This window comes from Loxodonta africana, chromosome 11 (assembly GCF_030014295.1).
Source record: "Loxodonta africana isolate mLoxAfr1 chromosome 11, mLoxAfr1.hap2, whole genome shotgun sequence".
Taxonomy (NCBI): Eukaryota; Metazoa; Chordata; class Mammalia; order Proboscidea; family Elephantidae; genus Loxodonta; species Loxodonta africana.
Genome location: NC_087352.1, coordinates 50,318,154 through 50,342,092, shown reverse-complemented (window position 1 = coordinate 50,342,092; position 23,939 = coordinate 50,318,154). Strand labels below are relative to the sequence as shown.

The 23,939-nt window shown below is 37.0% G+C and overlaps 1 protein-coding gene across 5 annotated transcripts in view; it reads left to right on the top strand.

The window, feature by feature from the left end:
- The window catches only part of WDR7 (WD repeat domain 7), a 429,516-nt gene that overhangs the window by 311,224 nt on the left and 94,353 nt on the right, over nucleotides 1-23,939 (top strand). For all 5 annotated transcript variants that reach the window (XM_064294478.1, XM_064294472.1, XM_064294474.1 and 2 more), the window contains 2 exons: nucleotides 40-189; nucleotides 689-771. In XM_064294478.1, the coding sequence (XP_064150548.1) occupies nucleotides 40-189; nucleotides 689-771 (233 nt within the window). The remainder of the gene's footprint in view (nucleotides 1-39; nucleotides 190-688; nucleotides 772-23,939) is intronic.

Below are 23,939 nucleotides of genomic sequence, written 5' to 3'. Positions count from 1 at the left end.
AGTATCAATCATATCTCCAGTGTGGAAATGTTTTTACAGGTACATAGACATACTGCTCTTGCGGCAAACACCCAATCGCAACAGAATATTCACACGACGACTCTTGCACGAGCTAAAGGGGAAATTCTGAGAGTCATTGAAATTCTCATTGAAAAGATGCCCACAGATGTTGTGGATCTTCTTGTGGAGGTAAGAATATCTTGTTTTAAGTATTACATCAACAGACTTAAATAGTTCAGTAGTGTAGATGGGCATCTATATTTCCAGTATGTCTTCAAGAGTGAGTGAGTGAGTATTAACTAAAATGAATGAACTTTTCTACTATTTCTGGACTCTTTACTTAAATTTCCTCAAAATTCAAAATGAATGCTATGTCCATTCACCATTCACATGGAATTTGTCTGTACTAATTTTTAAATGTTCTGCTCTCATTGACATCTGTCATTATGAATAAAATGAAATGTATAGTGTGCTTAAATATAAGCTACCAGTACTGTACATAAATATTAATTGCCTTTAAAATAAATAATTCTGTCTCCTTATTGTACTGCACTGCTCTGTCTTAAAGTAAACATTAACCATCACTATCTAGAATTGTCCTGGGCAGATGAGGCATAAGTTAATAATTTAAATTTCAGAAAATTAAATATTTGAAATTAGTTTTGATCTGTGTCTTCTTCCGTAAAAGGTCATGGACATCATTATGTACTGCCTTGAAGGATCTTTGGTTAAAAAGAAAGGCCTTCAAGAATGTTTCCCAGCCATCTGCAGGTAAAGAAGCCTTTAACAGCATGCAAAATAAATCATTTTCAGTAACAAATAATTTTCTTAAAATCTCTTTTGTCTGTGGTTAGTGAATAGTCTGGCTGAATTACTAATCCAGTTACTAATTATTATCTGCTTACTTTCTAAAGCAGTTGGGACAGATTGTAGTACAAAGCACAAATATAGTAGAATCAGCTATTTGAAATAAGTTTGTGAAATATTTTGCTGGAAACTTAAATGAATAAGAGGTAGCATCCACTGACTATGCCTATAGTCATATAAGCCTATTACTTAAATTAATATTTTGTTAAGAAGTTTCTGACTTAGGGGAGAAGACGTACTTTTCAGATAATAGTAACCTGTATGCCACATTTTCACTGGTAGTTTTTTTTGTTGTTGTTAATATAAAAGCCAGTATTTGCTTTATGTCCTACCATGTATAGGTATGTTCTCTATGTGAAAACACAAAAAGAACCCAAGAGCAGTTCACATTTTTTATAAACAATGTTGCATATGTTAATTGTAACTAAGAATTTTATGTTTTTTATAGCACATAACTGTTATAAAGTGAAGGCTTTTGTATTAATGAAGACCGTTTAATGTCAAAATGTAGCAGCTTTTTTTTTCTTTAAAGTAGTTTTAAGTTTAGTGCTCAAACTGTTTCTAGCTTGAGGCACATTCTGTTAAAACATTGTTTTTTACCTCCATGTAGTCAACAGAGATATTTAAGTCTAGTGAAAATAATTGCTTTTGTAGAAAACGAAACAGCCATTTACTCATAGCTACGTAACAAGTTCAGCGTGACTCTAGTTGTAGAGATTTTTGGACTCTCAAGAGCAGGTTGTAGAGGCTCTAACACAACTGAGTATGAAACTAAGTACATTCAGTGCTTATTACAAGAGAGAACTGAGGAGACAGAAAGGTGAAATTTAAAAACATGTATTGAGTTCTCCCACTCTGTTAGGTACTCCGGGAAGAACTAGTGATGTTATTAGAGAGCAGGGACCACGTCCCTCGTGTTCACTGCTAAATCCCTAGCACCTTAAACAATGCCCAGCACATAGCATGTGCTCAAATAATATCGAATGAATGAATGAATGATCTACAGATAATTAAAAAAATGAACTAATCAGTAGTTCCAACTTCTTCCTCCACTAAATATTATATAAAAACTTAATAACAAACATCGGCTTTGAGTTTCTGACCTTATTCCATGTTATGTTCTAGTAGAGGTGTTAAAAAGAATGATGGTCAAAAGCGAGAGAAAGATGGTCTAAATCTGTACTCTAGATTAATGGTCTCAAAGCGGTGTTCCTGGACCCCCTTGAAGAGAATTACCTGGTTTCCAGGCCCCACCTGAGAGGTACTGCCATAACCCATCTGGTTGTGAAGCCTGGGAAGCTGCATTTAACAGCCTCCTCTGGCGATTCAAACACTATAAAGTTTGAAAGCAAGTACTCTAATAATCCAAAATCTAGAAAAAGAGAACCTGAGTCATTGTTCCCTGTGGCCATGTTCTGTTTTGTAAAATCCTGGGTCCTTGAGTACTCATTTGTTTATTTACTGAATAAACTCAGAAATTCTAAGGAAACACCTGAAGCTATTCCTTCAACCCATGCATTCTGGAGATGCACCATTAGTTTTTAAAGACTTGCCCTTAAGATAGCATTGCAGAATGCCTGCTGAAGTCTGTAACTGCAACTGTTAATTAACTGGCTTTTATCTAAAATGCAATTGAGAAAAACAGACACTTAGAAGCCAGTTTAAAAGATATGCAGTCTGTCTATTGCTAAATATTCTAGTTTATATTCCCAAATTAAGATAAACAACCTGTGAGGTAAGCTGCGTGCTTGGACCATGTTGTCTGCAACCAGTTTTGCCTTCCCAAGTTCAGCATTATGCCTGCAGTTTGCGTTGAGGAACCCTCCAGAAGATGCCAGAAGAAAACCTGCAGTGAATTTTTGTAGGAGTCATTTCAGTGCCATTTAGTAAATTGTTAGTGTGCTCTCTAGGAAGATTCAATCAAGACATTTATTTTAGATTTTGGTGACAGGCATTTATTTAACTATTTACTGTACTTTAGATGAAGGTTTACAGAACAAACTAGTTTCTCATTAAACAGTTAGTACACATATTGTTTTATGACATTGGTTAACAACCCCACGACATGTCAACACTCTCCCTTCTCAACCTTGGGTTCCCTATTACCAACTTTCCTGTTCTCTCCTGCCTCTAGTTTTTGCCCCTGGGATGGTGTGCCACTTTAGTCTTGTTTTGCTTTATGGGCCTGTCTAATCTTTGGCTGAAGGGTGAACCTTGGGAGTGACTTCATTACTGAGCTAAAAGGGTGTCTGGGGGCCATACTCTTGGGGTTTCCGGGGGCATGAATGACAGGCATTTTTTATTTGTTTTATCCAAAGAATTATTATGTTTTGTTTTTGTATAACCAGTGTTAATTTAAAATTTTTTCTTTGTCTATTAGGCAGCTCAAAGCCTAATTTCCTGCCTAACGTTAGTAAGTTATGGCTTATGTCTCCCGTACTCCTTACCTCATCATCACACCCCCAGTCCTATCTTCCTTTTCTATCTCTTTGCTGTATTACATACCATAACCTTCCCTAAGTCCTTTCTGCGGTGTGTGTGTGTGTATATATATATATACGTGTGTGTGTGTATATACACACGTCAATCCACAATGGACTCAAATATACCAACAATCATAAATATGACTCAGGACTGGGCAACATTTCATTATGTTATACGTAAGGTTGCATGAGTTGGAGCCAACTCAGCAGCAACTCACAGAAGCAATACACACACACACACACACACATACACATTGATAACATCTATTTTCTTTCAAAAGCCATGGAAGCAAAACTAATAATTATAAGGGTAATAACAAATATGATTATTTTCTAAAAATAAAAAAGACTTTTTTGATTAAGCAAAATACTCTAGTTCTTCCTGGAGTAGTTTATGTACCTGTAGAGATTTTTCTATAATATATTTAATAAAAGATATAAACAATCACATAATTTTAGCTGCTGTATAACCTTTATAGCCATAGGTTTAAATATTTCCTAATAGTTTACATTTTAGTTTCAGAAGTATTATTAATAATATAGCGGCAGCCATTAAAAATATAAGAAAATTGCTTAGATTTCAATTCTCTTGAGAGAATATAGCATAGCACACACATCTTTCAAAACACAGTTTTCCAAAATAGTTCAATTGTCAGATTTTTTATAACTGTAACAAATGAGTGTATATTATTATATAGAAATTAAACTGGAGTCTTTTAGAACACAGATATATTAGCAATAAGATTGTTGCACACTGAATTAATTTTATGTTTATGAGTACACAGAGTAAGAGATACAATAAGGTAATATTTAAGAAATGAATCCCTCCAGATTTCTCTCCCATCTCATTGGAATTACCTTGGCTTTGCTTTCATTGGAAACCTGCTGGCGTAGTAGTTAAGTGCTATGGCTGCTAATCAAAGGGTCGTCAGTTCAAATCCACCAGGCGCTCCTTGGAAACTCTATGGGGCAGTTCTACTCTGTCCTATAGGGTCTCTATGAGTCGGAATCGACTCGACGGCGCTGGGTTTGGTTTTTTTTTTTTTTTTTTGGTTGCTTTCATTGGCCTCCTAGGTGATCTTAAAAAAAAAAAAAATCATCCAGCACTCTAGATAATTGTTCAAAGCAGAGGATTCTGAGTAATTTACGTTTAATTGCCTAGAATATAAATAATACAGCATCCTCAGTTAAAAAGTATAACTATCTCCTTTCAAGGCTTGGGAGGAGAAACATCACTGAAGTTTCCTCCAAATTCATTGTTAAAATTTGGTTACCCGTTGCTGTGCTCCTGAACTTGAATATCCTTGTGAAGTCCCTCAATACAGCACACTAGTCAATGCTGAGTGTGCCATCCTTGGCACAGTTTGATTATTATTGTTTCGGTCACCATATCAACATTGACTCGTTTTATACTGCTATATTTGATACCAACGAAAAACCAGACCCTTTGCCATTGAGTCGATTCTGACTCATATCAGCCGTATAGGACAGAGCAGAATTGCTCCAGAGGGTTTCCAAGGAGAACTTGGTGGATTCAAACTACCCACCTTTTGGTTAGCAGTTGAGCTCTTAACCACTGCTCCACCAGGGCTCCATATTTGATACAGTAACATAAAATATGAATATATAGACCTATACTTTTGATGTATTCTATACAAATGTTACTGAACTAAGAATCCACATACGTGATATTCACACATATACTTTAAAAAAAACAAAATTTTTTTTTTTTATACTTTAAGGTTTATTATTCAGTTTGCAAAAGTATTTTTTACTGATGTCAGAATACAAAAGCTTAAGCTGTTATAAGCTACCAACTATCAACGCTCAATTAGAAATGAAAATAAAGAGTCTGGAAATATAGCGTAATTTTTTAAATTTAAGGTTATTTTATTATCTTCTTGAGGGCTGGTAGCATGACACATAAAAATAAGAGATTAGGGACTTCTAAAATGAAATTGTAAGTTGATGGAAAAATAGTATTTCATTTGTAGCTTTAGAAGGTTTCAATATTTTTTTATGGCAAAAAGTAGATATGCCTATAAATGTGATTTTTGGTTACTTACAGCTCCTCAGCTATGCATGTTATAAGTAGCTAGGGAAGGGGCCTTTTGGCATCCATTTTCTTCGTAGTGCCTGCTAGCAGCTGGAAGAGGCTCACCTCTGTCTCAGAGTTCCCAGATAGTCCTTATTTCATGCACTTTTATTCTCTTAAATTGAGGCAATTTATTTGATGTATAACTAAGAGTGATTTAATTTTTATGCCTTTTAAAGACTTGTCAAATAAATTCATAGATTCAAAAGAAATCCTTTGTTGGGCTCTGTCCCAAATTTTCAGTTTAGAAAATATGAACACTCAACAGAGGCACTCAATAGCTGTGGTTGAATAAATGATACCAGCTCTGCCGTTTCATGTTCGGTCCTTAATTCCCCTGTAATAAATGATGCCAGCTCTTCCACTTAAGCAGTGACCTTGCCACATTATTTTTATAGAATTACAAGTTGCAGAATTTTAAATCTGCAAAGGACCTTATGTTATCAGTTATCTACTCCTGTCCTTTGTTTTACAAATGGACAAACTATAGAGCTCTTTTGTACTGACAGTCAGACCAAAATGAAGCCCCACTTTGCAGAGCAGCCCTCACACCTGCTGTGTGTTGTGAAGGGGTGGGTGTGCACACACAGGCCAGAGTGGCACACAGTGTTGGCCACCTCCTCAGAGGATGAGATGTATTGGTGTGCTCCAGGCCCATGCCTCTTCCTCTCTGCATCCCTGACTCATCCTCTCCTACTTCTTCTTGGCCCTTGCTCTTTAAGTACCCTTCTTTCACTTTTATCCTCTATTTCTCCTTCCCTGTGCCAGCTCCTTCACAGCCCAGAAGCATGCTCTAGTGTCTTCCACTTTAGAAACCCTTCCTTTCTTTTGCATCTCCTCTACCCACTACTGTTGAGTTTCCCATCTCCCCTTCCCCAGGAAAGGAGTCTGTATGCTGTCCTTTTGTCATCTTTCATGCCGTTTTTGATCTACTGCAGTTGGAGTTTTGCTCTCACCATTTGGCTTCCCTCCCTCCCTCCCTCCCCCTCTTTCCTACCTATCTCGCTTTCTCCTTCTCTCCCCTCCCCTCCTTCATTCACTTTCTCTTCCTCTTTCAGGTTACAAACAATTTTGTGATTGCCAGATGTTTTTCAGCCTTTAGTGTAGTAGTTGTCAAACTTTTCAGTCTCCAAAACAAACAAAAAAAAAAAACCAAACCATTCGCCCTTGAGTCAATTCCAACTCATGGCAACCCATGTGTTACAGAGTAGAACTGAGCCCCACAGGGTTTTCTTGACTGTAATCTTTACGAAAGCAGATTAACAGGGCTTTCTTCCGTGGTGCTGCTGGGTGGGTTTGAACTGCCAACCACTCGATTAGGAGCTGAGCACAAACCATTTGTGCTACACAGGGACCTTTTTGGTTTCAAGACCTCTTAAAAAGTATCCCTGAAAAATTGAAGACCCAAAAGAGTTTTTGTTTACATGGATTATATCTGTAGATTTTTACTGTATTAGAAATTAGACCTGAGAAATTTAAAAATGTTTATCAATTTACTTAAAATAACAATAATAACTCATTTCATGATAATGTCACAACACTTTTGTTGAAAATAATTACATTCTAAAACAAAAAAAAAATTAGTGTGAAAAGTAGCATTGTTTTACATTTTTGCAAATTTCTTTATTGCCTGGCTTCTGTTGCAATCTGTCGTTATGGTTGAGGTATATGAAAAAAAGCCTGGACTTACATAAGATACGCAGTTGAAAAAGAGAAGAATGTTTTAGTAGCCTTTTCCAATTATTTTGTGTCTTCTTAACCACACCAAAACTCAACTTGTGGTCATTTTTTAAAGGTTAGTTGCAAAGTGAATCTGCAATCTTAGATTAATATATGAGTGTCATGTCCAATCCATTTGTGTATCTGGCACTTTGAATGGGTCTTTCATCCATCCATGACTTTGTAACATTTATTCATTGATCTTTGGAAAACATCAGTTCACTGATTTATGTAGATTCTTCATATATTGTCACATTGGAATCTACGATATCAAAAAATCACATTTGCTAATACCGCTATCACTGCTGATCTCATCAGAAAAGTCACTGAGTATTGGGAAGACAGATTCAGTTTTCCAAAATTATAATTTTTACTTGAAAGCCTGAATTTTATCATTGGCAATAAATTCTGTCAGTTGTTTTTATAAAAATTGCAGCTTCTTTGATGCTTCCTAAATATTCTTTGAAATAATTAATTCTGGGATGTAATCCTACACTAGCTTATTTAATGAACAAAGGACTAAATAAGGAAAGCAAGTAAAAAGTTCTGTGGAAAAAAAGTTTTAAATGGAAACCACTGGCATGACTTTAACATAGTATTACTGTTGTGTTTTCAAAAGCATAGTATCCACTCAGTATATTGATAAAAAGTCAAAAAATCAATATGAACTTCAGTGATATTTAACGTTGATCATTATTTAGTTTTTGTGTTTTTGATGAATCTGTATATCACTAAATGATGAGAAATTTTATTTAATTACTCCATCCATTATATAATTAAACATCCAATCATTTCAAATACACCAGATGGTGTTTATTTTTAGAATTTTTAAAGATTAATATGAAAAGGAAGCATTTTAACTGACTGTTTTTTGACACATAAATGGGCAGCTACAATACGCTGATTCCAAAATTAGAACAAAAAAAGAAGTCACCCAAGCAATAGGAATTTAAAAATGGAGTTTGAGTTATTTAACAAAGCAAAATAGTTTTTAAGCAGTTGTGTGAGTTTTCCTTATTAAACTTCCTGAGAGCATTTTAGAATTCATTCATTTATTCAGTGGGCATTCAGTGTGTGGCTCTTCCGTGTGCTAGGTGGTGCCCGACCAGTGTGATCACTCAGCTGTCTCTGTTCACTCAGCACAGTTGCTGCCTTCCGGGGCCTTAAAACGGGCTTGGCAGAGTCACAGAGATGCATCAGTAAACGGTCGCAAATGCTGTGATAAAAGGATGTCCAGGACACAAAGGAGAGTCCCAGGTGCTATGATAGGAGGGACACAAAGAGGGGAGCTAGCAGTTGCATACAGGAAGTAAAAGGAGAATCAGGGATGCTTTGGCTGAGTTTTAAAAGATGAGTAGGTGCTTGTCAGGCAGACCGAACCTCTGACCACAAAATCTGTACTATGTCTGTATATAAAATTGGCACCTATTGAATGAAATGCTGTGATAAACTCTACTCTGAATCTCTGGCTAGTGAATCGGTGATTCATTTGCAAAAATTATCGTGTGCATTCTTTCATATTTCACATCTCACTGTCAAGAATATTCTGAAGACATTCTCAAGCATTCTTTATACAGAACTCAACAACGATAGCTCAAGTACTTGGGCTTCTCAGTAGCTATTAAGCAGACAGTAATAGTGGCCAGGCGGGAACTAACTTTAAAGGAATCAGGATATAAATTTCTGTAGTGTACTGTAAATGGATAAATTACCTGAATTTTAGTAGTATTGGCATTGAGATTTAAAATGTTTTATATGGTTTTGCTGGATTTAACTGATTGTCTTTCAGTTGACCTTTGTTTGAGGGTATCTTCAAAATGATTCGTGTGTTTTTACTTAGAAACGTGCCTGCTATTAAAACACCATCCACTTGTGTTCTCTAAATAAGATCACTGTTGTTTTTATTAAAATTTAGTAGGACCGTGGCATACCATACAGCCATTAAAAAGATTGAGGTCTGTCCATTTCTGCTGACGTGGAAAGGTGTTAGAGGTACAATTTAAAGAGAAAGTAGCAAAGTTGCAGAAGAGGTTGTGAAATAAAATCTTCCCTTTTGGAAAAGAAGACTATATGTGAGGATCTGATTCATGCATGCACAAGTATACATATGGAAAGAAAAAAATCTGGAAGGACACATCCCAGGCTATTTCTGGTGGTTGCCTGTGTGGAGGGGGAGAGGGGGATTAGTGGTCGAGGAAACCTTTCATTTCGTAATGATATATTTTTCAGTATTTTCTCTGTTTCTTTTTTACAATGAATGTGTATTGTTTTAAAATTGGATATATATAATAGACTAATTCAAACAAAAGAAATAATAAAAAATAATTCAGAAAACATTAGAGCTATAACAAGACGCGATACGAAAAATTCAAGGTAAAATAAATATTTAAACTTTTGAACTGTATGGAAAAATAAAATAATCTACGCAGAAGAGTTAAAAGTCTATATTTTCAGAAATAGTTTACCTTTCCTTAAACTCTGTTATTATGTAGACAGACTGATTGATTCTACTTTTCATGTGAGAAGCTGAATCAGCTCTGTTCACCCTAAATGGGCACTTAAAATCCAGTAAGGAAATGAACACTGTCTACTTTAGAACAGTACATGATCTCATTGTTTAAAAAACTTCTTCAAACCTGTGGTTTGTTTTTATCCAGTATGGTGATAACACTAATGGGATTTAAAACAGCATCTATCCTAACTTCCAGTAAAATTCTTAAATTAGTTGCCATTTTACAGTATGTATACTTTTGATAATAAATAATTATAGCTGTTACTCATGCACTCACATGAATAGAAATCCCCCTAAAACCGTCCTAGCCCATTTCCCTACTCCTAAAAACTTCCCAACAGATGACTGTCTTTTAATATTAAAGTTCTTCATTACAAACAAACAAACAAAAAAAAAAACTCTAGAGTTTCTAGCAGTATTCCATTTCACTGTCAGGAAGGATATTTAAATTTTCAGAGCCTTTGAAATGCTATAGAGTAGGATTTGAAATGAAAATCTATATTGCTTGTATTAGCAAATTTAAGCTGAAACTAAAATAATTTGTAATTGTTATCAGGCTATACTAGAAAATCGCAAATAGTTTAGAGATATGCAAATTTAAAATGTCTGTGTATCCTTTCTCTCATTTATTAGCATGTTATTTGTGAGCACTTAACGTGCCCTAGGAAAATAGAAGATTACATCTTATTTATTCTTTCTGTAGGATATAGTCAAAGATATAAATGATGAGAATTATGATAGCTGCTAAGGATTGCCTGTACTCACCATAGTAAGTGCTTACTGTATGTCAGGCACTGTTCTGAGTACTTGACGTGCATTAGCTCATTTCATCCTTACAATAGTTACATGATAGGTACTGTTATTGTACCCTTTTATGGATGACAAAATTGAGGCACAGGCAAGTTAGGTAACATGCCCAAGGCCACACAATTAGTAAGTGGCAGAGCCAGGCAATAAGAGACCTCTTTTTCAGCCATCATGTCTAACACGCACAGACATGCCTCATATTTTTCCTGGTGAAAATTCGGCTACCTCAACATCCCAGAAAGTGTTTCCAATTTTCCTTTTTAAACTTTGGCTACAGTGTGCCCTAGCAAGTTTTTTCAAAAAGAAAACAGTTCACCTATTAAATACTCAGCATTGATATTCAGGAAATAAATATTGAATATTTACAGTGTGCAAGATGCTGAGTGGCAAGATATGGCTCTAAAAAGGATTTCCCCAGTTTCTGTCACCATCCCAGAATGAGGGGTCTTGCCATTTTATCTTTTGAATTGGTGCCCTCCACTAGAATGAAGTACTTCTAGAAAACATTTCTCCACCTTCCACTGCCCACCCCCCAAAAAAATAACAACACAGCTCCCTCAGAGCTGTTGCCTTCACCAAAACTACTTTAATGTCTATAAATCAAACATATTAACACTGTGGAGACCTGCAGTTGAGGGGATATGTACTAGCATTTTCTATAAAATGCCACTTTTTTTATAAAGTTTTCCTCTCAGTTGCAGCTGTGGCATCTCTGAAGGCTGTTGGCCAATACCCTGAGAACCTACTCCTGAATCTTCTAGCCCCTCACATGGGTGGCCCTCAGAAGAAGTCCTTAGCATCTTATACTGCCCAGGTTGTCACTGGTACCTTTCTGTGATCATAAACCTATTGCCATCGAGTCAATTCCAACTCACAGCGACCCTGTAGGACAGAGTAGAACTGGCCCATGGGGTTTCCAAGGAGAGGCTGGTGAATTCGAACTGCCAACTTTTTGGTTAGCAGCCGAGCTCTTAACCACTGTGCCACCAAGCTCCTCTACGGTCATAAAAACACCAAACCCATTGTCATTGAGTCAATTCTGACTCATAGCCACCCTGTAGGGCAGGATAGAACTTCCCGATGGAGTGTCCAAGGAGCAGCTGGTGGAATTCGAACTGCTGACATTTTGGTTAGCAGCCAAGCTTTTAACCAGTGTGCCACCAGGGCTCCTGTATGGTCATAGTGACCATTGCAGAAGGCCTACCATTTTTTCATGAAGAACAAGCTTGCCCATGTCTTTGACTCAGACCTTTTGTGTGGATTTTTGGGAACATGGATATTTTGCTCAGGAATACTGAGCATAATCCTCTCCCTCCCCGTCTAGTGTGCATGAATATGCATAAATGAATAAAGACAAGGGTTGCTGTGTGTTGATTAGATTTTAAGTAATTTCTCTTTATATTCATAATAAAACTTACATGTACATCCTGCAGATTATAACCAAATGAATCAATCCAAAAAGTTATTTCATGCAAATGAAAACAAAGCTGTGGTGCCATTTTTTTAGTCTTCTATTGGCAAAAAATTAGGAAGTTTGACAATAGCCAGCAGGGATACTCTTTTAAAGGCAATTTGGCATTGCCTATCAAAATTTTATCAAAATTTAAAATGCACGTATGCTTTGATTCAGATTCTTGCTTCGGAGAATCTGTCCTACAAATACATTCACCTAGATGTACAAGGATCTGTGTACATTCAATGTCCTTCAGAAAGGGAATGGTTAAACAATGGAGTATGCATACACAGGAATGACATAGGGTCCCTGTGTACTGACATTAGATAATGTTCTGTGAGGCACTGAGGGAAAAGTTAAGTTATAAAATAACTTAATATGTGTAATATGGTGGCATTTTGCATTAAAATTTAAAACATCTCTCAGAAGGTCCACCAAATTATTGCCAGTAGTTACTCTTGGTGGGGGGGGGGGTAATGAGAGAGTAGACCTACTTTTTCCTGTATGCACATTGGTGGTGGTTGAGTTTTTTAAAAGGACATATTGCCTTAATACCTTTTTAAGAAAAAGAATCAAGAGGGGGCAGGGCCAAGATGGCAGAGTAGTCAGATGCTTCTGGTGAACCCTCTTACAACAAAGACCTGAAAAACAAGTGAAAAGATTACATTTATGACAAGCTAGAAGCCCTGAACATCAAAGACAAAGTTAGAAAACAGACTGAGCAGCAGGAAGAAGGAGAGATGGTTCAGAAGCCAAGAGGAGTTGCAAGACCTGAATCGCCAGGAACCCTCAGGCACCATTCCCAGGAGCAGTTGCAGAGGGCTGGTGGTAGCGCTCAACCGCAGTTTCCTCAGGGAGAAACATCCAGCCGCACAGCCTGCTCACACCTCCAGAACCAGAGAAGAATGGCGCTCTTGACAAAAGCTAAGTACTTGGGTATATTTTATTGCACCCCCAGCCCCAAAGCTTGCTTCAGTGGCTGTCAACTTCCCTGGGCCTGAGATAGGTCCTGTTGCGTGAACTGAGCTATTCTCCTGGCCTTAGAGAAGGAATAAATTCACAATTGGGGAAAAGATAATCTGCCAGCTCCACTAACCTGGGGAGCACAAGATAGAAGTGTCTCCTTTCCAGGCATAAATGGTCCGAGGGCTTTGAATACCTTTTCCCCCTGCATGGACGTGCGTGGGCCTATTTCAGGAGAATAGGCCCTTCTTGGCAGACTGCAACTGTTTCATGTGTACGGTGGAGAGGTGAATGTTTGATGTTTGACACTGCTTTGCCTATTAAACAAGGTCCTCACCTACCAACATCAGGAGCCTAAGGACTGGTGGCTCCACTCAGGTCACCGAGCTACCTGCAATGGGGTCCAAGGATAACTGGTACCTCCCAGTCCTTACAACCAAAAGCATTGGGTGCCCAAAGTCCATCTGCAGAACATACCCACCTGTGTGCTCTAGGGAAGAAGGGTGTGCTTTCCTCAGAGATACTCAGGGGATGGTTGTCAGCCCCCTGCCTTATTCAGATATTGGTACCTATACCAATCACCCCTGCCCCTCTAAGACTGTAGGAAAAAGTCTGTACCACGCACTTGATGACCAACTACCTGGACACCTGAGTTGAATCCGTACAAGTATAGTGAATCGACTCCTAGGCTCATATACCTGGTAACAGCTCTAGCCATCTGGTAACAGGATGTTAGAGCTTCAAAGGTGAAAATAATCAAGCTAGCTCACTCAAGCAACCTATTTGGGCATATCAAAACAAAACAAAGCAAGAAGCAAGGATACAGTAAGCAAACAAAAAAAACTAATACAGTAACATAGATGGCTCAGAGACAACAGTCAATATCAAATCACATAAAGAAGCAGACCCTGATTGCTTCAAGAAGCTCTCAAAACAGGGAATTGGGGGATCTTCTGGATGAGGGTGCCTTCCTGGGATTACCGGATGCAGAATACAAAAGATTAATACACAGAATTCTTCAAGACATCAGGAAGAATATCAGGCAATACGCAGAACAAGCCAAGGAACACACAGATAAAGCAGTTGAAGGAATTAAAAAGCATAATCAAGAACATAATGAAAAATTTATAAGCTGCAAGAATCCATAGAGAGACAGCAATCAGAAATTCAGAACATTAACAGTAAAATTGCAGAATTAGACAACTCAATAGAAAGTCAGAGGAGAAGAATTGAGCAAGTGGAAGGCAGAATTTGTGAGACTGAGGATAAAGCACATGCCACCAGTATACTTAAAGAAAAATCAGATAAAAGAATTTTAAAAAATGAAGCAACCTTAAGAATCATGTGGGACTCTATCAAGAGAAATAGCCTTTAAGTGATTGGAGTACCAGAACAGGGGGAGATAACAGAAAATACAGAGAGAATTGTTGAAGATTTGTTGGTAGAAAACTTTTCTGATATCATGAAAGATGAGAAGCTACCTATCCAAGATGCTCATCGAACTCCATGTAAGGTAGATCTTAAAAGAAAGTCATCAAGACATATTAAAATCACTCTTGCCAAAACCAAAGATAAAGAGAGAATTATAAGAGCAGCTAGGGATAAACGAAAAGTCGCCTACAAAGGAAAGTCAATAAGAATAAGCTCGGACTACTCAGCAGAAACCATGCAGAAAAGAATGTAGTGGGATGACTTATATAAAGCAATGAAGGAAAAAAATTGCCAGCCAAGAATCATATATCCAGCAAAACTGTCTCTCAAATGTGGAGGTGAAATTAGGACATTTCCAGATAAACAGAAGTTTAGAGAATTCGTAAAAACCAAACCAAAACTACAAGAAATACTAAAGGAAGTTCTCTGGTTAGAAAATCAATAATATCAGATATGAACCCAAGACTAACTAGAACACTGGACAGAGCAATCAGATGTCAACCCAGATAGGGAAATCACAAAACTAAATCAAGATAAAAAAAAAAAAAACACAACAGGGAAACAGTGATGTTATTATGTAAAGAAGACAACGTTAAAAGAACAAAAAGAGGAACTAAGAAATGTAGTCATAGATCTTTCATATGGAGAGGAAGACAAGGTGATATAAAGAAATAAAAGTTAGGTTTAAACTTAGAAAAATAGGGGTGAATATTAAGGTAGCCACTAACAATCCTACTCATCAAAATAAAATCAAGAAAAAATAGAGACTCAGCAGAAACAAAATCAACTAAACAAATGTGGGGAAAAGACAGTATATAAACATATATATAAACTGTCAACAACACACAAAAAAAGACATCAAAGTGACAGGACTAAACTCATACCTATCCATAATTACAGTGAATATAAATGGACTAAACACACCAATAAAGAAACAGAGAGTGGCAGAATGGGTTAAAAAAAACACGGTCCGTCTATATGCTGCCTACAAGAGACACACCTTACACTTAGACACACAAACAAACTAAAACTCTAAGGATGGAAAAAAATATATCAAGCATACAACAGTCAAAAAAGAGCAAGGGTGACGATATTGATTTCTGACAAAATAGACCTTAAAGTTAAATCCACCACAAAGGATAAGGAAGGGCACTATGTAATGATTAAAGGGACAATATACCAAGAGGATATAACCATATATTAAATATTTATGCACCCAATGACAGGGCTGCAAGGTACGTAAAACAAAGTATAACAGCACTGAAAAGTGAGATATACAGCACCACAAGTACAGTAGGAGACTTCAACACACCACCTTCGGTGAAGGACAGGACATTGAGAAAGAAGCTCAGTAAAGACACAGAAGACTTAAATGTCTCCATGAACCAACTTGACCTCATAGATATATACAGAACACTCCACCCAACAGCAGCCAAGTGTACTTTCTTCTCCAATGCACATGGAACTTTCTCTAGGTCATAAAGCAAGCCTTAGCAGAATCCGAAACATTGAAATATTACAAAGCATCTTCTCTGACCATAAGGCCATAAAAGTAGAAATCAATAACAGAAAAAACAGGGAAAAGAAATCAAATGCTTGGAAACTGAACAATACCCTGCTCAAAAAAGATTGGATTATAGAAGACATTAAGGATGGAATAAAGAAATTCAGAGAATCCAATGAGAATGAAAACACTTCCTATCAGAACCTTTGGGACACAGCAAAAGCAGTGCTCAGAGGCCAATTCATATCAATAAATGCGCACATCCAAAAAGAAGAAAGGGCCAAAATCAAAGAATTATCCCTACAACTTGAACAAATAGAAAGAGAGCAACAAAAGAAACCCACAGGCACCAGAAGAAAACAAGCAATAAAAATTAGAGCTGAACTAAATGAAATAGGAAACAGAAAAACAACTGAAAGAATTAACAAGACCAAAAGCTGTTTTTTTAAAAAAAAATCGACAAAATAGATAAACCATTGGCCTAACTGACAAAAGAAAAACAGGAGAGGAAGCAAATAACCCAAATAAGAAATCAGATGAGCGATATTACAATAGACCCAACTAAAGTTAAAAGAATCATATCAAATTGTACTCTAACAAATTTGAAAACCTAGAAGAAATGGATGAATTTCTAGAAACACACTACCTACCTAAACTAACACAAACAAGAGGTAGAGCAACTAAATAAACCCATAACAAAAGAAGAGATTGAAAAGGTGATTAAAAAACTCCCAACAACAAAAAAAAAGCCCTGGCCCGGATGGCTTCACAGCAGAGTTCTACCAAACTGTCAGAGAAGAGTTAACACCACGGCTACTAAAGGCATTTCAGAGCATTGAAAAGGGCAGAATACTCCCAAGTTCATTCTCTGAAGCCAGCATATCCCTGATACCAGAACCAGGTAAAGATACCACAAAAAAAGAGAATTACAGACATATATCTGTCATGAACTTAGATGCAAAAATCCTCAACAAAATTCTAGCCAATAGAATTCAAGAACATATCAAAAAAATAATTCACCGTGACCAAGTGGGATTCATACCAGGTATGCAGGGATGATTCAACATTAGAAAAACAATGTAATGCTTCATATAAAGAAAACAAAAGATAAGAACCACATGATCTTATCAGTTGATGCAGAAAAGGCATTTGACAAAGTTCGACACCCTTTCATGATAAAAACTCTCAGCAAAATAGGAATAGGAAGAAAATTCCTCAACATAGTAAAGGGCATTTATACAAAGCCAATAGCCAATATCATCCTAAATGGAGAGAGTCCAAAAGCATTTCTCTTCAGATCGAGAACCAGACAAGGATGCCCTTTATCACCACTCTTATTCAACATTGTGCTGGAGGTCCTAGCCAGAGCAATTAGGCTAGATAAAAAAAAAAAAATAGAGGGCATTCAGATTGGTAAAGAAGAAGTAAGAGTATCTCTGTTTGCAGATAACATGATCTTATACACAGAATACCCTATGGAATCCTCAAGAAAACTACTGAAAATAATAGAAGAGTTCAGCAGAGTATCAGGATACAAGATAAACATACAAAAACAAATTGTATTCCTCTACCGCAACAAAAAGAACATTGAGGAGGAAATCACCAAATCAATACCATTTACAATAGCCCCTAAGAAGATAAAATACGTTGGAATAAATCTTATCAGAGATGTAAAAGACCTATACAAAGAAAACCACAAGACACTACTGTAAGAAACCAAAAGAGATCTATGTAAGTGGAAAAACATACCTTGCTCATGGATAGGAAGACTTAATGTTGTAAAAATGTCTGTTTTACCAAAAGCCGTCTATATATAGAATGCACTTCCAATCCAAATTCCAATGACATTTTTTACTGTGATGGAGAAACAAATCACCAACTTCATATGAAAGGGAAAGAGGCCCTGGGTAAGTAAAGCATTACTGAAGAAGAGGAACAAAGTGGGAGGCCTCACTCTACCTGATTTTAGAACCTATTATACCACCACAGTAGTCAAAACAGCCTGGTACTGGTACAACAACAGATACATGGACCAATGGAACAGAATTGAGAATCCAGACATAAATCCATCCACATATGAGCAGCTGATATTTGACAAAGGCCCAAAGTCGGTTAAATGGCGGAAAAGATAGTTTCTTTAACAAATGGTGCTGGCATAACTGGATATCCATCTGCAAAAAAATGAAACAAGACCCATACCTCACGCCATGCACAAAAAGTAACTCAAAATGGATCAAAGACCTAAATATAAAATCTAAAATGATACAGATCATGGAAGATAAAAATAGGGACAATATTAGGAGCCCTAATAATGGCATAAACAGTATATAAGACATTACTAACACTGCAGAAGAGAAACTAGATAACTGAGCGCTCCTAAAAATCAAACACCTATGCTCATCCAAGGACTTCACCAAAAGAGTAAAAAGATCACCTACAGACTGAGAAAAAATTTTTTAGCTATGACATTTCCGATCATTGCCTGATCTCCAAAATCTACATGATAATTCAAAAACTCAACTACAAAAAGACAACCCAATTAAAAAATGGGCAAAGGATATGAACAGACACTTCATTAAAGAAGACATTCAGGTAGCTAACAGATATATGAGGAAATGCAATCATTTAGGCATTAGAGAAATGCTGATCAAAAGTACAATGAGATTCCATCTCACTCTAACAAGGCTGGCATTAATCCAAAAAACACAAAATAATAAATGTTGGAGAGGTTATGGGGGACTGGAGCACTTATACACTACTGGTGAGAATGTAAAATGGTACAACCACTTTGAAAATCAATTTGGTATTTCCGTAAAAAGCTAGAAATAGAACTACCATATGATCCAGCAATCCCACTCCTTGGAATATATCCTAGAGAAATAAGAGCCTTTAAACAAACAGATATATGCACACCCATGTTTATTGCAGCACTGTTTAAAATAGTAAAAAGATGGAAGCAACCAAGGTGCCCATCAACGGATGAATGGAGAAATAAATTATGGTATATTCACAAAATGGAATACTACGCATCGATGAAGAACAGAGATGAATCTGTGAAACATTTCATAACGTGGCAGAATCTGGAAGGCATTATGCTGAGTGAAATTAGTTGCAAAAGGACAAATATGGTATGAGGCCACTCTTATAAGAACTCAAAAATAGTTTAAACAGAGAAGAAAATATTCTTTGATGGTTACGAGAGAGTGGGGAGGGAGGGAGGGAGAGGGGTTTTTATTAATTAGATAGTAGACAAGAACTGTTTTAGGTGAAGGGAAAGACAACACACAATACAGGAGAGGTCCACACAACTGTACTAAACCAAAACCAAAGAAATTTCCTGAATAAACTGAACACTTTGAAGGCCAGCGTAGCAGGGGCAGGGGGCTGGGGACCTTGGTTTCAGAGGACATCTAAGTCAATTGGCATAATAAAATCTATTAAGAAAACATTCCGCATCCCACTTTGGAGAGTGGCATCTGGGGTCTTAAGCGCTAGCAAGCTGCCATCTAAGATGCAGGAATTGATCTCAACCCACCTGGATCAAAGGAGAATGAAGAACACAATGACACAAGGTAACTTTGAGCCCAAAAGACAGAAAGGGCCTCGTAAACCAGAGGCTATATCAGCCTGAGACCAGAAGAACTTGATGGTGCCTGGCTACAAGCAATGACTGCCCTGACAGGGAACACAACAGAGAAACCGTGAGGGAGCAGGAGAGCAGTGGGATGCAGACCCCAGATTCTTGAAAAAGAGCAGATTTAATGGTCCGACTGAGACTAGAAGGACCCCAGAGGTCATGGTCCCCATACCTTCTGTTAGCCCATGACAAGAACCATTCCCAAAGACAACTCTTCAGGCAGGGATTGGACTGGACTATGGAATAGAAGATGATACTGGTGAAGAATGAGCTTCTTGGATCAAGTAGACACATGAGACTACGTGGGCAGTTGCTGTCTGGAGAAGAGATGAGAGGGCCAAGGGAGGCAGAGGCTGGCCGAATGGATGTGAAAATAGAGAGTGAGGGAAGGAGTGTGCTGTCTCATCAGAGAGAAAGCAACTAGGAGTATATAGAAAGGTGTATATAAGTTTTTGTATGAGACTGACTTGGTTTGTAAATTTTCACTTAAAGCACAATAAAAGTTAAAAAAGAAAAAGAATCAAAAGTTTATAAAGCATTTTAAATCAGTGTTTAGAATTTCTAAAATCAACTCTATAAAAATTGTTCATAATACCTATGTTACTTATGAAAATGCTTTTACAAATACTTAGGACAGTGCCCAGTAAATGTTAACTGTAAGTGGCAGTAGTTGTAGTTAGTAAATTTTATATTGTTTTGTTTTTGTTTTTGTTTTTTTAAAGGTAGTTACTCTCCACACTTTCTGTTCTGTACGTCCTTGGAGTTCAGGTAGTTTCATACTCATCCAGAAGTTAATTTTGGATTAATTGAAGAGTATTTCTTGTTGTATTTTAATGCTCAAGGATTTGATGTACAGTAGTTATGTAACATCCTAAGATCATTGTAGACTGCCAAATTCATAGTTAAGAAAGTGATTGTACAGGTTCTAGGCTTTCTCCCAAATCGTATTACTGCAGCGAGCTGCACGTTTCCTTTTCCTATCTTTTCAAAATTTTAAATTTCACACAAATTTTCTCTTATTTGATGGTCATTTTTTGTAAAGAGGAAAACTCATTAATCCAAGGGAGACTGTAAGTAAAGCGTACCAAAGTTATTCAGAGACTCAGGTACTGGCTGGCCAGCTGGACACACGAGCACAGTGAGTTGCTCCAGGGCCCTGTGTCAGAGGCCCCTCAGTTCACAGTTGTGTTTGAAACCCTAAACCAACCCATTATGGCGTATTCAGGGTTACTCCTGAATACAAATATGGCTTTGGGGAAATGGATTGTATCATCCCACCCCCTCTCAATAATCTTTTTTAGTATTTAATAACAAATATTATAAGTGATTGTTTCTCTTAATTGTGTTTTGTGTGATACTATCATATTCGTTGAAATTTATGTGTGATGATCCAAGTATTTGGCAAATTGTTAGAATCATTTTTATTCACAGGGCAACTTTATACCAAAAAATATACTTTATTGTATATATCATTAGACTATTTATATTAACCTTTATGATTTTCAGCCCAGTTAATCTTTTCTAGTCCCCTAAAAAAAAATTCCCTAAGATATGATTAAATATTTCCCATGATGCAGCCATCTGTCTCATGATAATGTACCCAGGTCCCAGGGGCCTTTATAGATAACTTCTTGTAAATCTGCAATTGTTTGTCTCCATCGAAAATACATTTTGAAAAGAGCTTTCTAGATTTTTATTTATGCCTGACTTTTTGGACAGCTTTTGTTTCATTTGTTGTTCATCTCAATTATTATTTCAGACCCTATAAAATATTTATTATTCTTAAAAAATCCATGTGATTAGCATTGTTTATATACTAGTCACTGGAGGATAAGCATAGTGTTTTGAACTTCTTACTGTTGTTTCCTGCTTGCTTATGACCGTATTTATGTATTTATACATTCAACAAATGTTTTGTTTTAGGCAGCAAGGATACAGCAGTGAACAAGACAAAGTCCCTGATGGAGGAAAATAACCAATAAATTAGAAAAATAGTGTTTCGTATTTCAGAAGTGAAAAGTACAATAAAGGAAAGTAAAATAGGATAATGGGCTACAGAGTAATGGGAGTGGGTTAACTGCGTTAAGTAAGGTGGTCCATAAAGGCCTCTTTTATCAAGATAACCTAGGAACAGAAACCTAAATGAAGTAAGGGCATGAGCCATGGAGGTAGCACTCAGGTCAGTTTTTGAAGCAGAGGCAGCAGCAAGTGTAAAAGCCGTGAAATGGGGATATTCTTGGCATATTCAAGAAAATACGAGGAGATCAACATGACTAGCAGGGTGAGCAAAGAGGAGAGTGGTAGGAAATTAAGTCTGAGAGGTATGGGGACCAGATTATGTAAGACCTTAAAGAACAGTTGTGAGCAGAAGGTGATCTGGTTTATGTTTGAAAGGATCACTTTGGCTGCATGTGGGCGAATGAGGAACTTTTAAACTTTTTGGTTAATGACAGCCCCAGTCCCAGCGAGAAATACGTATTACATCATAGCCCAATTCCACTTTATTCTTCGTTCAGTTACGTGAGTGGTAATGTTGTCTCTGATTTAATAGAGTTTCCTTGTGAATATAACAAAAGGATTCTTGCCAAGTTGTTGCCCAAGAAATGCTGCCCAGGTGACATGTTATAAATGCAGTGAAATGAAGACTGAGATACTGTTTGCAGAAGGCACAGCATACATGATCCCTAACTCTGAGACTTCTCACCCCTCCCCACCCCCAAATTTTGGAGAAATCCAAGACTTTCATGTGAGATCAGGTCAACACTAGAATGTTATTAGAAACAATAATGGACCCTCCTGTCCAATCCTTTGATACCCTGGGGAGTGGGAGCAAGTAAAGTGAATCTCACCACACTTAATCTTGACAGCCTCCAGGTGGAGAGCTCTAGGAGAAGAGTGCTCTAGGGGTATGGTGGGCTCTGGACATTGGCCCAGGGAAACCCTCAGCAGAAATTGGCTCACTGCAACCAGTCCCCACAGTGGCTACTTGTAAAGTGACTGCATACACACCACTCATTCCCTCTATGTCGACACCCACTGTTAAATAAAAAGTTTAATAAAAGACTCACAAATAAAAACGTGCCATTAGACCTTTACTGTCCAGAACTCTTTAAGATATTGTTTAGAAGCCTTAGTCTTGTAGTAAATTGCAAAGAATGAAAAATGGCAGACCTGTAACATATGGTCCTTTCAGGCAGGCTAAAGATTTGATACCAAGAATAGATTTGATCTTTTTTTCTTCCCATAAATAATGGTGTTGGTAGATGATATAGAAGAATGAGGTTGATAATCCAGAGCATAGAAAACGGGCAATGTCACAAAAACACTTCAGATTCTAGTTTAAGTAAGTATAATTTTGTTAACATAAATGTATTCCACCTATGTTTTATTTTAAAAGGGTCTTGGGGGGTGTAATTATATTTATGTTTTTCAGAAGAATGTTGTCATTATAGCTGTTACATCTAAAAAAAAAAACTTTTTTTGTTTTTTTTTTTAGTTACATCTGTGCCACATTTAACATTAGATTAAAAATACCTCTGGAAATTTTGTTTTCCTGTGGCCATTTTTTTCATGGCCATTACCCTTCTGCACAGAATAAATATTTTTTAAAATATTTGTTAGATATTATAGTCCGTGTTACTGTAATAGGATATAAATTATGTGTATGTGTGTATAGCTGTAGATATATATATAGACACAGGTACATAGTAGTATCCAATACTTAAAAACCCATTGCTGTTGAGTCAATTCCAATTCATAGCAACCCAATAGGACAGAGTAGAACTGCTCCATAGGGTTTCCAAGGAGCAGTTGGTGGATTCGAACTGCTAGCCCTTTGGTTAGAAGCCAATCTTTTAACCACTGTGCCACTAGGCCTCCACCCAATACTTAGGCCACAGTAATTATTGAGTAACGTAAATACTAAATGTTTTTAAATGCTCTAATTTTTATTTCCAAGTAAAAGGATGTTAGATTTAGAATGTAGATTGCCTCTACTGAGGTAGAATAATATGATGCTTTAGACAGGAAAAACGTTGAGAAACTACCTTTTTACTAAACATTAGTGGTGAAAGCTTCATATGTTTTAGGACTATTTTGTACCTTCCTTTCCCTCAAACCAATATACAAAGACGGCAACCCCATCCTGAGCACAGCAAAGCCCAGTGTCTTCCTTGTGACAGTAATCAAGCATTAATCTGTCAGTAAAAGGGAAGAGCTGGTGGTTGGGTGAGGCTTAGGGATAGGAAAAAGTATTTTTTGTTCACATTGCATGATAAAACCAAAGTTCAGACCTGTTTCTGTCAAGTCAGTTTCGACTCATAGTGACCCTATAGGTCAGAGTAGAACTGACTGCCCCATAGAGTTTCCAAGGAGCACCTGGTGGATTTGAACTGCCAACCTTTTGGTTAGCAGCTGCACGTAGCACTTAACCACTACGCCACCAGGGTTTCCATAGTAACAAATAAAA